This window comes from Spermophilus citellus (genome assembly GCF_964194105.1).
Source record: "Spermophilus citellus genome assembly, chromosome: 13".
Lineage (NCBI taxonomy): Eukaryota > Metazoa > Chordata > Mammalia > Rodentia > Sciuridae > Spermophilus > Spermophilus citellus.
In genome coordinates, this window is record NC_138193.1 from 59,042,688 (window position 1) to 59,056,457 (window position 13,770).

The 13,770-nt window shown below is 32.5% G+C and overlaps 1 protein-coding gene across 1 annotated transcript in view; it reads left to right on the plus strand.

Moving 5' to 3' along the window:
• Positions 1 to 13,770, plus strand: part of PPP3R1 (protein phosphatase 3 regulatory subunit B, alpha) — a 59,944-nt gene that overhangs the window by 43,740 nt on the left and 2,434 nt on the right. The window contains exons 3-4 of the mRNA XM_081265358.1: positions 12,174 to 12,350; positions 13,553 to 13,612. Of these exons, the coding sequence (XP_081121484.1) occupies positions 12,174 to 12,350; positions 13,553 to 13,612 (237 nt within the window). The remainder of the gene's footprint in view (positions 1 to 12,173; positions 12,351 to 13,552; positions 13,613 to 13,770) is intronic.

A 13,770-nucleotide genomic window follows, 5' to 3' on the forward strand; every position in this document is an offset into this window, starting at 1 on the left:
AAGTGTTTCATTCTCAAGGTTTTTTTTTTTCAGTCTTTATATTATATGGCATTTCTTTTCTTTTTTCTTTCTGGTACCAGGGATTGAATCCAAAGTGCTTAACCAATGAGCCATATCTCCAACCCTTCTTATTTTTTATTTTGAGACAGGATCTCAATAAAGAGCCTCGCTAAATTGCAATCCTCCTCAGCCTGCCAAGTTGCTGGGATTAACAGACATGCACTGCTGTACCTAGCATATTAAATGGCTTTTCTATGACAAATTTTCTTATGAAACTCATTGAGCTCTGAACATAATTTAAAAAATGTATTTCTAGGATTATTGTCAAGTGTTTAGCTTGTCTTTTAGATAGACACCATTCATTTGGCTGAGTGAATTCTAATGTTTTGGGTAATTTGGGGGCATATCTTTTATATAAGGTAGGAGGAAGTAAGTGGTACATGGTGTTTACATTTTGAAGGAGCATTCCAGAAGAAAGAAAACACAACTATCATTATCAGTAATGAAAGAATTAATATCACTATAGATCCTACAGATGTTAAAAGGATAATGAGAATGTTATGAATTTTGTGCCAATAAGTTCTGCACCTTAGATAAAATAAACAAATTCCTTGAAAAACAAACTACTAAAACTGACACAAGAGGAAATGGAAAATCTTAAATGCTTTCTATTAGTGAAATTGAATTCTTAATTTAAAATCTTCCTACAAAGAAAACTCCAAGGACAAAGGACTTTACAGGCAAATTCTGTCAAACATTTAATTAAAATAAAAATTACCAAGCTTACCTAAATTCTTTCAGAAAATAGGAGGTGACATTACCTTGATAGTAATACCAAATACATTATAAGAAAAGTAGTGTAGAACATAGATCAACATTCTCTATGAACATACGTCCAAAACTTTTAAATATTTGCAAGTCAAATCTAGCAGTGTGGAAAAAGAATGTTTATTACCCATTTATAAATACTCTTAGCAAATTAAAAACAGAAGGGAACTTTCTCAACATGGTAAGGGGCACCTATAGCTAACACAATGCCTGACCTAAGGGGGAAAAAGCAAGGATTTTTTATTCTCATTGCTTCCTGTCAACATTTTATTAGGATTTCTAGTTACTACATTAAAGAAGAAATAAATCAATATTGAGATTAGAATGGAAGGAATAAACTTGTCTTTAATCTCAGATGACATTATTTTACTTACATAACAGATCATAACCTAGCACAGTAAGTGAATTTATTTAGCAAGATTGTAGATTGTAAGGAAGTTATGCAAAAATTAGGGGAATTTCTGTGTGGTATCAAAGCATAATTAGGAAATTCAATTGACAAGTGTAATTTATAATAAAAGCCATAAAACATTCAAGTATAAATTTAGCCATATGTGTATAAAATCTGCATACTGAATTAAAAATGTTTGCTGAGAGAAATATAATAAAATAAATAGATATACCATATTTGTAGATTAGAAGACTTGATATTAAGATCAATTCTAGGGGCTGGGGCTGTGGCTCAGCAGTAGAACACTCGCGCCTCACGTGTGAGACCCTGTGTTTGATTCTCAGCACCACATAAAAACAAATAAACAAAATAAAGATATTGTGCCCATGTATAACTAAAAAAATATTTTTAAAAAAGATCAATTCTATTTGCACTGGTCTGTAACTTCAGATAATCCCAATCAAATTCTTAGCAATATTTTTGTAAAAGTTTTCAAAGTGATTGATAATTCTGTGTGGAATTATGGAGATCATATATATATATATATATATATATATATATATATATGCACATATATATAAAGATATATAATATATATATAATTTTTTTAAAGAAAAACAAAGAAGGCAGTGCTCCCTAACTTAAAGATTTGCCATTAAACATAAGACACAGCATTAGATAGACAAATCAGTGGAATAGAGAAAAGGGTCCATAGGGGTGTGTGTGTGAGATTGATTTTGACAAAAGTTCCAGAGGTACCATTGTAAGGGGAACCTTTTCAACAAAATAGCTATATTTTTGTATGAAATAGAATGTTTCCTCTATGCTTGTTTTATATCATAAAAATTACATGGGTCATAGATGTAAGTATAAGAGCTAAAATAATGAAGCATCTAGAAGAAAGCATGGGAGCAAATCTTAATGACCAGGGTTGCAAAAGGATTTTTATTGTACATAGAACTTGAATCATAAAGGAACAAGCTTGGATTTCATCAGAATTAAAGGTTTTTGCTCACAGATTGGGATAAAATACTTGAAAAACCTATACCCGACAAAGAAGTTATATCAGTACACAAAGAAAATCTCAAACTTTTTTTTTAAGATAACTGAGTTTTAAAAGCACAAAAGATTTGAATAGTCAATTAACAAAAAAAAATATTGATGGAAAAAAACAGACAAAACCACATGTTGGCAAAGATGGAATTCTCATACTTTTGACAGGAGTGTAAAACCACCCTTAAAAGACTGATTTTGTGAAAGTTAAACACCGGCTTATCTTGTGACCTAGAATTCCAGAAAAACACAATAGCTCAAATTGGTAACAACAAAAATGTCTAGCAGCAAGTGAATGTATAAACAAATTGTGATATATCCATATGGTGGACTACACTACTTTCCAATAAAAAAGAGCACAATACTGATATGATTTAACATCAAAACCTTGGGGATTTAAAGAAGATAGACATAAGAGTACATATCATATGGTCCCGTTTATATGAAATTCTAGACAGAACACAGTTGTAGCAAGCAAACCTAGGTTTGGTGAAAGGAGGGTGATTGACTGCAAAGGGGAGAGATGGTCAAAGGGAACATTTTGGGGTGATTGAAGTGTTCTTTTATTGTGCATGTAGAGGTGCTTACATAGGTATATAGTTTTGTCAAAACCTGTAGAACTATATACTTAATTCATTTTTTGAGTATTGTTCACCAAGTTGGTTTCACTTTTTTTTTAGCATTTTAATTATAATTTGGCAATTCTTTTGTTGCTGGTGATGCCTATCTTTTGCATGTTTGATAATTGCTTGATACATTTTGAGGTATATAAGAATTATATTTTAGAAGCACCAAAAGCACACATTACCTCTTTCATTCTAAAATTATAACATTCCTAAAAGCCACACATTTTAAGTGGATGGCAGTTTTTCATATCTAATACACTACAAATATGTGCTCATGTCCTTATTTGTTTTGTAATATATTAAGTGTTTCAAAATAATGGTAGCATGCTTTCTTTGTCATTTGGTAGTTGAACTATTTTATGCAGTATATAAATATTAAACTGTTAGTCTGTAAGTAAGACCCTTATAAAATCTGAGGTTTTTTGGAGCTACTACTTATAAGGTTTTATCTGATGCGCCCCCTGGTGGTTTTTACTTCTCCTTTGGCGTAACATAAAAATACAACCATTACCTTTGTAGGACATGGACAAAGACTTTAAACATTTTTAATTAATGTTTATGTTCAAAAACTTCTCAATAACTGCTTTTGGTAACACTATAAAGTTTGTACTTGTGGTGGTTTTTACAAGTGCTATTCAACACATTTTTCTCCACAGGTAATTTTGCTATAGCTGATGGTTCTTTTTTAAAATACTTGAGATATTCTATAATCCTGTGTTGGAGTAATATTTACTAACAGTTCTCATTTTATAGTGTAGATCTTAATTTCTTGCCCTATAAAAGAGATTGGGGGATCTCTTATTAGAAATATTACATACAGTCAGGATGAGCCTGGAACATCTTATGGTGCCAGAAATTAAGGAAATGCTATAAAGCAAAGCAAAACAAACAAACAACCCCCCCACACACACACACAAAAAAAAAACAGACAAAAACAAAAGGGATGACTGAAAGGCTTCATAAAAGCAAGCCTGAAGCAGCACCTAAAGACCAAACCTGGAACAGTTTGACTAACAAAGTAAATAATGATAGTGTTGGGCTTTAACTCATATAGTAAAATAAATATAATTAAAAGAATAAATTGAAAAGGGACCATTTTTATTTTTCTTTTTTGTAGGAATATCCCCATTAATGTAGAAGAAAAGAGGGAAAAATAAATTGATTCTTAGGCAAATATCACAGAAATAAATGTTGCAGACATGACCCACTGATGGATGCTAAAATTAGGTCAGAATTTGATGAGAAATAGAATATGTGCATTTTCTCAAATATCTTCCCCCAGGATACTTTCTAACTTAAAAAATAAATAAATAAAAAGATAGTGAAGAATTGGCAGGCACCACTTTTTTACCACTTGACTTAAGAGATTGAAGTCACCATCACTAGTTATGAGATATGTCAAATCATTTCTGTCGTTTTCCTTCCCCAAAGACCTAAATTCATCCTAATCATGAGAGAAACATCATTAAGCTTAAACTGAAGAACCTTTCACAAAATGCTAGAGCAAAAGTTTTATGGTCGTAAAAAGTAAGGAGAAAATTAAGAGCTGTCACAAATGGGAGGAGACTCAAAAGAAATTGCAAAAAAAATTTATAAAAGTAATGAGTTTTCAAATGCTCCTCAGACAGATTCTCCTAAGGTTAACATTTACAGAATTGAAGTTAATCATCAAAATCAAGAAAATAACATTGGTAAAATAATACTAAACCACATATTTTAGTGAAAAATGGTGAAATTTGAAGAGCTCTCCCACCCTGTCCAGGGTCCCACACTGCATTTAGTTTCTTTCAAAAATACTATTTCTAGGAGAATTTTAAAAGTTTGATATATTTTATTTTGTTTTTGTTGTTAAATCATTACTTGATCTACTAATAGATAGGTATAAAGTGGATATTAATAATTTTCCTAAAGGTATAATAACCCTATTGCTATTTTTCTACTTTACCATTATTGAGAACCAACTAAAATTTGAGGAAAGTTGATTTTTATTCTATTCTATTTTTTATTCTAAGAAACCTTAAAATTGAACTAAAAGTTTAGACTTCCTATGATTGTTTTTACTTTTAATAGTTGAGCAGCAGCTTAGTATATATGTATTAATAGCAGTACTTTTAAAGCCAAAGACTTAAGTCTTTTTATAATTTTGGAAACCCTTAAACCACCCCACCCCCAAAATGAGAGAAATATAGAAATATATTAAAAGGAATTCATTCATGCTTCTCCATCTGAAAGATGGATGAATGAATATGTAACCTTCTATATTATGGTGCTCTAATATAATACATACAGTTGAAAATATTAAAATTTACTATAGCAATGTAAGTTCTCTAAAAGAAAATTCTTAAACATTTTGTGTGATAACATTAACAAGATTCTGAAATCACTTGTTAAAAGAAGTTGCCATCTAATTTACATTTATCCCTGAGAATATCAGAGTGTACCCATCCAGGTAAGAGCTCAACAATTTAATTTAGTGTTCTCTGTAAGCTCTTCAGCAATTTCTTATTAAAAACTTTTTTATATGTTATAAATTCAGACTAAAATATCTTAAGTTTATAGTATCTTGCTTAAATTTTAGATAATAGTATATATGACTTTATAAAACTATTTAGTGCTTTTTCTAATATAATTTCAATTGAATATGTAAGTATTTTTAGCTATCAAAGTAAGTAGCCCTCCTAAAGGTATCTGTCTAAAAAGTGAAAAATAACCTGTGAAAAAGAGTATCTCTGAGTCACAAGATGAGTCAGGAGGGTGAGGTTTGTTTGTTTTTCCTTGTTCATCTCTTTTTAAGGGAGCAGGATCCTAAGCAGTAGGCTTAAAAAAAAAAAAAAAAAAAGAAGAAGAAGAAGAAGAAGTGTTGAAACATGTTGCCAGAAGTTGGAATTTGTTCTTTATTTCTAACCTGATGCTGAGTGCAGGTTTCTAAATACACTGGAATTATTTAAGTGCTAACAAGATGGGATTGATCTATTTTAGAGATATCTGCCTAATTTATAGTAGATTAGTAAGTGCTGGTATTTCAAAAATTGAAATCTTGCTTCATACTTTAATATTCTGCCACTCACGTAGACCATTACTGTCAAGTGAAAGTACTTGAATAACTGCTTCTCTGGTTACAGCAGTGGCCAAATAAGTTACTTTGTTCATTATCTAACAGAACATTTTACCACTTGTTTTTGAAAGTAGTATTCTTACATCTTGGCTTTAAAAGACATTCATGGCTTTATTTTCCAATCTAGACTCAACTAGATAGTAAGCGTGAAGTATTTAGTCTGTATCTTACTCATCTTTGTAACTCTTAGCTGGAAGGGAGGGAATGGAGGAAGAAATAAATGGGTGGTTAGAAAAGCGATAACTGCCTTCTTACACATTTTACTGGCTTCTTAAAATTCAAGGTGAGTTTCAAGGGCAAGGGGTGTAGGAGAAAGTTGATCAGTGGAAGATTATATAGAGCTCATTCCATTTAAGTTATACTTAGGGGCTGTTTAAGTAGCCATTTGTTGTGCAGGTAAAGTATGATCACTGGCACTTTGCCTTTGAGGAAAGTTTTATTTACTCATCCAGAAAAAACTGTCAACTACATGTAATATTTCACAAGATATTTAAAACAAAAGGAAGTAAATAGATTTTAAGTGTTACTTTAAGGTCTTTTGTCAGTGAGTGAATTGAATCACACAACTATGAGATTATGTAGTTAATAACATCCTCCTTTCTTTAATTAGAGAAAAACTGATGATATTCTCATAAAAGGACATTCAGGCAAGGACCTTCCAGAAGAGAGCTTATAAAGAAATGGAGGTGTAAAATATATACCTTAGCAGAATTGTACCAAGAGCAGTGTAGCTAAAGAAAAGGAAATGGGGAAAGAGGATGGAAACTTAAACTGAAGCTAAATATTATCAAGGGCTTTAGGCTTTTTATCTTGTTTCTTGTTATTGCCACAAGAAAAATTTTTAAAAATAGTTTTGGTTGCAAATGGATATGATATCTTTATTTTTTATTATTTATTTATTTTTATGTGGTATTGAGAATCAAACCTAGTGCCTCACGCATGCTAGGCAAGCATTCTACGACTGAGCCACAACCCCAGCACCACAAAGAAAATTTAAGCACAAGAACCAGCAGTTTCACTAAATTTGCCTTTTAAAAAGATTAATGTTAGCTGGGCATGGTGATTGAAGATTGAAGCATGGTGATTGCAGATTGAAGCAGGATTGGACTTTCTAAGTCAACCTGGGCAAGTTAGCAAGACTCAAAGTAAAAAGGGCTGGGGATATAGCTCATTGGTAGAGCACTTGGCTAGCACGCCACCAGTCCTTGGGTTCTATCCCTAGCAACATGCACACATTTGTGCACAAACACAAACAAAAGGATTAATGTTTGCAATGCAAAGAAGGATGCGTTGAGCCAAATATATTTATTTGATGATCTTCTATATTTTCTAAAAAGAAAAATTATTATTAAAATTTTTTTTGTATCAGAGGTTGGAACCAGTACCTTGTATATGTGCAAAGAATCTGCTATACCCCTAAACCACACCTCCAGAATTCTTAGTATTATTCAAGACTATGAAATACTGTCTTCCTGATTAGTAGGGTTTTTTTCTAGTTGACAAACAGTCCTTTCAATGCCTCAGTTTCAGTTTCTCGGTAGACAACTTTCTATACAGTTATGTATCTCCATGCTTCAACATACAGAATATAATAGTTTCCACAAATATTATAGTGTTACATTTCTCCTTTTTCTTTTTCCATTAATGATACCCTCTAGAGGAAGTGATTCATCTACTTTTGTGGAGATGTCATTTTTCCTTTTTCACTTCTAATATTCTCAGTGATCTATTTTCCCAATCATTACCTTTTCTGGTCTGTGGTTGTAAAGTAAGCAAAGCTAGATTTTGAGAAGAAAGCTGTTAACTAGTCTGTGGTACACATGTAAAACCAAGGCAAGTATGGACAGGTAGCTTTTTAGCAAAATCTATGAATTTTGAGAAACTGGTCTGAATGATTTTGTTACCAAACTGAGTCCTTGGGTCCAAAGTTGGTAGAAACAAAAACTGGACCTGAAAAGAATTTAAGCACAGACAAGAATTTTATTAGGCATCAACCAAGAATGTCAAAGGACAAAAGTTTACAACTTTTATGGTGTCTGCTAGGTAGGCAGGAACTCTGTGTCTTGATGTCTTCACTTACAGAGGTGGGATCCTAGTTGTGCCTACACTTCCATCATTCTTCTTCATGCATTGTTTCTTTATTACCATGTGTCTCCATTTTGGGGAATGTTTTACCATACTGTGATAAGGTAAAGGTAACTGAGTTATTTCAGTGATGATTCTTTGCATGTGTCTTTCCCTTACCATCAGGAATTTGTCCCTTATCCTCTGAGGAAGTCTCTGATATTATTTTCAGAATGAGGCAGACTGTTGTTCTATCTCATTGGCCTTGTCTTGGTGATTTTACTTTGTCTGGCTCCATTTCTTGGTATTTCTACTGACCACATAATCTCAAAAGCTCACCTGAACAATACACAATAACCAAATTAAGGAATCAGCCCAGATGCCTGTCAGTAGATGAATGAATTAAGAAAATATGGTGTATATACACATACAATAGAGTTTTACTCAGCCATTAAGAAGAATGAAATTAAGCCATTTGCCAGCAAATGGATAGAAATGGAGAACATTATACTATGAAATAAATTAGACTCAGAAAATCAAGGATTGAATGTGTTCTTTCATATGTGGTTGCTAGAACAAAATAAGAAAAAAGTGTGGAGGTAGGGATTGGATATCATAAGGTATGGGGAAGATCAGTGAGTATCGGAGATTAAGAGGGAGGGAGGAGGGACAGGAAAGGTGAGGAAATGTGGAATCAATTTAACAAAATCACCTTATGTACGTATATAAATATACTACAGGAAACCTTACCTTCATGTGTGTGTGTAGAAATTACCAATCAAGGATGTATGTATAAACGATGAGGAAGGGGAAGATCAGTGAAGGGAAGGGGATAGGGAGGAGGGAGCAGGGACTGAAATGGAGTGGGTCGGATTCCATGCATGTATGATTTCATGTATGATTTCATTGGGATGAAACCAGCTACTATGTATAACTATAAATATTGATGGCATTTTGATCAATATGTTTTAAGTGTGAAACATTTATTAGTGCTTAAAATATTTATGAGCATCTACTATATGCATTGTACAGAAAACCAGTGAAAAAACTGTGGGCTGACTCTTGAGGTAGAAGAGCTGTGTAAATAAATAGGGGAAAAGCATTTGTAAGACATTGTCACACTCCTTCCCCAAGAGTAAGGGTATCTGATTTTCTAATGGATAAAGGGAAAATACTTTTGTCATCTGTTCTACTGAACAACTACTCTTTAGAGCAATAAAATGTTTTATATAGTTGATGTGATCATTAAATGTATATTTGAATTTTTATCAGGTTATTTTGAACATGTGTGTTATCTTACTGTTAGAAGTGGATGAATATTCTCATTAAATCAATGTAAAGTTTTCTTTAAAAATACAATATATGTGTTCCTGATAAGCCACACATGGTGCAAAATCACATGTGGGAAAAATATTGGTAGGCTGGACACTGATGCAACTCACAAAGCGCTATTATAAATAGTAATTATCTTTAAAAATACAAGTACAATTTATTTCTGGCATTTGTATTAAATGACATAGTTAGTCACATATGCGCCTTAAACATTTATTTTGAGATACAGGTTCTTGAAGTCATTTATTTCAGTAGAAACTAATTTTAACATTAATGGCGAGCCAATGAATAGCCACCTTTTTATATAGTATTTTGAGGGCAGGTAGTTAAAAACAAAACAAAACAAAAAAACAGAGAAATTATATTTGTGTCTTCATCTGCACCTTTAGTTTTCAACAGAAGCCTTTAGGTTCTTGAAACCATTAAATTTGCTGTTCATTTATCTAAAAGAAGATACTTGCCCCTCTCCCCTCTTGGTAGATTGAATCCAGGGGCACTTTACCACTTAGCTACATCCTCAGCCTTCTTTATTTTGAGACAGGATCTGGCTAAGTTGCTGAGGCTGGCTTTGAACTTGTGATCCTCCTCCCTTAGCCTCCTGAGTTCCTGTGCCACCAAGCTCAGCAGGAAGGCACTCCTTGTTTACCGTTTTTCCTTAAGGTTTTTATATACTAAGACTTCCTTTCTGAGAAAACCTGCCCCTTGAGTTAACGATGGCTCGAAAGCAATATACACATATTTTATAGAGAATGTACTTTGAATTTTGATCTTTTCCTGGTCTAATTGATGTGCAGTATAATAATCTCAAGATACTGGCTAGCACAACAAGCTATAGCTCTCAATTAGCCACCTGAACATGAAGATGAACAGCTCATGTTATACAGTGTACTGTTCTTCCCAATACATATATTCAAAAAATTATATGAGGTGTTCAATATTTTAATATAAAATAGGCTTTGTATTAAATGATTTTGCTCAACTGTAGGTTAGAGTGTTCTTAGTATATTTGAGGTAGGCAAGGCTAAATTATTATGTTTGCTGTTTAGGTTTATTGTATGCATTTTCCATTTATGATGTTTTGCATTATCATGAGTTTATTGGTATAGAACCCCATCATAAATCTAAGAGCATCAGACAAATTCATGAAGTTTACATGTTGTACTGACATTATTTCCCTCTGTCAATTATACTGGAATTATTCATATTAGAGTATTATCTTATAGCTATATTCATATTAGAGCATTATCTTATTTAAAGTAAAACTGTTATCTAACCAGACATCAAACCATTCAATTCAGCGAACTGAAATAGGTGCCCCCCACCATGAAAAACAGAACTCCTTAGGATTAAGGGATTAAAACCTTTCATGGAAAATACTAGAGCACTATGTGTAGCATTTTCAGTCTGTATTTTAGTAGTGCAGAAAATTACATTTAGTTACGTAGCATTTTAATATAGTACCTTTATATTTTAAATATGCACTTTAATGTTTAAGTTCCTAAAGTGAGGATCAAAACAACATTTGGTCACAGTGGTACACATGTAATTCCAGTAACTGAGGAGGCCCTGGGCAAGAGGATTGCCAGGTTCAAGGTCAGCCTGGGCAATTTAGCAAGACCCTGTCTCAAAACAGTGGCTAGGGATATAGCTCAGTGGTAGAGTGCCCCGGGTTCAACACCCAGTTTATAACAAAACTAAACTGAAAACTGTGATACATATATATTCATGGGCAAAGTGACATTTGCCTTGTTAATTTTCTTTAAAAAAAAACTGGTGGTTTTGTTTAATTTTTGGTATATATTTGTATTATTTTTTGAAGGAAAATGACGTAAACCTTTTTGAAGAACGTTAAAGTGGGCAGTACATGCCTGTAATCCAGCAGCTGGGAGGCTGAGGCAGAAGGATCCCAAATTCAAAGACAGCCTCAGCAACTTAGCAAAATCCTGTCTCAAAAAACTTAAAAAGGGGGGGGGGGTGCGGGGTGTGTGTGTGCTGGGCTTGTGGTTCAATCCCTAGTATCAAAACAAAACAAACTGCCTGAATTTTTATAGAGTACTTACAAAGTAATACAAGCATTTCTTAAAAAATTATAGTTATTTTTTTCTCTTAAGGTGTTGACGAGTGAATTTTGTTAGCTTTTTTTTGGGGGGGGCGGTTTGTTTTGGTTTGGTTTTGGTCAGAGAAGTAAAAGAAGCTGTCTTTTAGTTACTCATACTTGAAAGAGTTTCAAGAACTGATCTAAAATGTAAAATATTCAAGAAGCTGGTCATATTGCCTCCAAGAAAGGAAATAGATCTCAAGGGGTGAGATGGAAGGGGAATGTTAGAATTTTTGAATTTTGAATAGCCTTTGAGGTTTGCATCAAACTGTTATAAGTAAATTAAAAATTAAGAAAGTGAAAATGAAGGTGCTTTAGTACAGAGCAGAGATTGATTTAGCTTGTCTAGTAGGACCTCTGTGATCAGCTTAGTGATATTAGTCCTGGGATATCTTGTGTGACCTCCATGATCAGCTTAGTGTTGTCAGTCCTGAGATATCTGGGCACTTTGTTATGTTGTATGTTATGGCAGGGACAAACAAACAGAAAGGTAACCAAATGAAAATATTTATGTTGTACTCTATTAGGAGAAATTATTTAACAGTGTATGTAACTCTTTTAATGAAATTGGAAATTAAAGGATTGGATAACTGCTGATATTTTTTCCATAACCATTATAAAATCATTTCTAAAAAATCTTGCTACTTTTTTTGTGTTTGCATTTAGTTGATGCTGATGAAATTAAAAGGCTAGGAAAAAGATTTAAGAAGCTGGATTTGGACAATTCTGGTTCTTTGAGTGTGGAAGAGTTCATGTCTCTGCCTGAGTTACAACAGAATCCTTTAGTACAACGAGTAATAGATATATTTGACACAGATGGGAATGGAGAAGTAGACTTTAAAGGTAAGAAAATAGATTGTTGTTGTTTTTTTTTTTTTAATCACTAGTTGTGTGTAGCCTTATAGCTATATATACACAAACATCTGGAACTTTTACTTTTTCTTAAATTTTTATTTTGGTTATGTTATAGTAAAACATTATCTTAAAACCTTAAAATCTGTAGGATATACACTTTAGTGAACTATTTTACTTGATTACTTGATTTACTTGATTCATAAGTGATCAAGGTACCTTTAGGGCACTGTCCCCCCAAAAAGGGAGATTCGTTTTTTTTCCGTTGTTTTTAGAAGATGATTTTCACTCTAGGGTAATTTATAATATTAGAAGTTGCAGGTTTTGTTTTTGTTTTTGTTTTTGTTTTTTTTTTTTTTTTTTTTTTTTTTTTTTTTTTTTTGCGCTGGGGATTGAACCCAGGGCCTTGTGCATACAAGGCAAGCACTCTACCCACTGAGCTATATCCCCAGCCTCAGAAGTTGCAGTTTTTAAAAACCTTTTTCTTTTTTAAGAGTGAGACCTACATACTAAGCAATTAAATTATAGTGATAAGGAAATGTTATATCATAGTTTTAATTTGTTTTAGTTAATCTAGATTTTACAAGGACATTGTGCTTTTGCTATTACTAACACGATACATCATTTTACTTTAATTCTTTACTAAATAAGTACCTCATTTCGCTAGTAAGTTTCCAGCAGGCTTTGTGTCAATTTAATTTGAGAAACTGAATGATAAGTGAAGGGATCTAAAATCAATTATGATTTAGTGTTTATCAGGTAATGATGAAAAATAATAATTTGTATGCAAATCCCTACAGTGTATAAATACACTGAATTTTAGGACAGTAATTCAGAATTATTTTTGTTCTGGCAAAACAGTTTATAGTCTTTTTATTTTTTTAGTCCCTTTTAAATTACGTCCTAAGAGGAAAGAGGTAAATAGCTTCAATAACATGTTTTTGAGTGTGGTTTATAATACTTAAAATATTTATTCAAATTGATTAATCTTAGAAGACTCCAAATAAGGAGGGGAGAAATGTAGAGCCTTAATTGTGAATGTTTTAAATTCGGCGTTTTCAGCTTTCAACATGCTAGTATAGAATTGTCTTATACAGGGAAATATCCTTTTGTGGGTATGTAAGGTAAATACTGGTTTTCTATGTAAAACATTAAAGTTCAGATTTTTAAACATTTTAACTCTTTTTATTCAGAATTCATTGAGGGAGTCTCTCAGTTCAGTGTCAAAGGAGATAAGGAGCAGAAATTGCGGTGTAAGTATTTTACTTTACTGACTTCATTATCCCTCTTAAACTGCTACTATCCTATACTACATTACAGACTTCTTTTAAAATATTCTAAACAATTTCTTTTATTCTAGATGTTTAGACATCACACAAATTTTACATTTGCACATTTTCAACTAGTATGT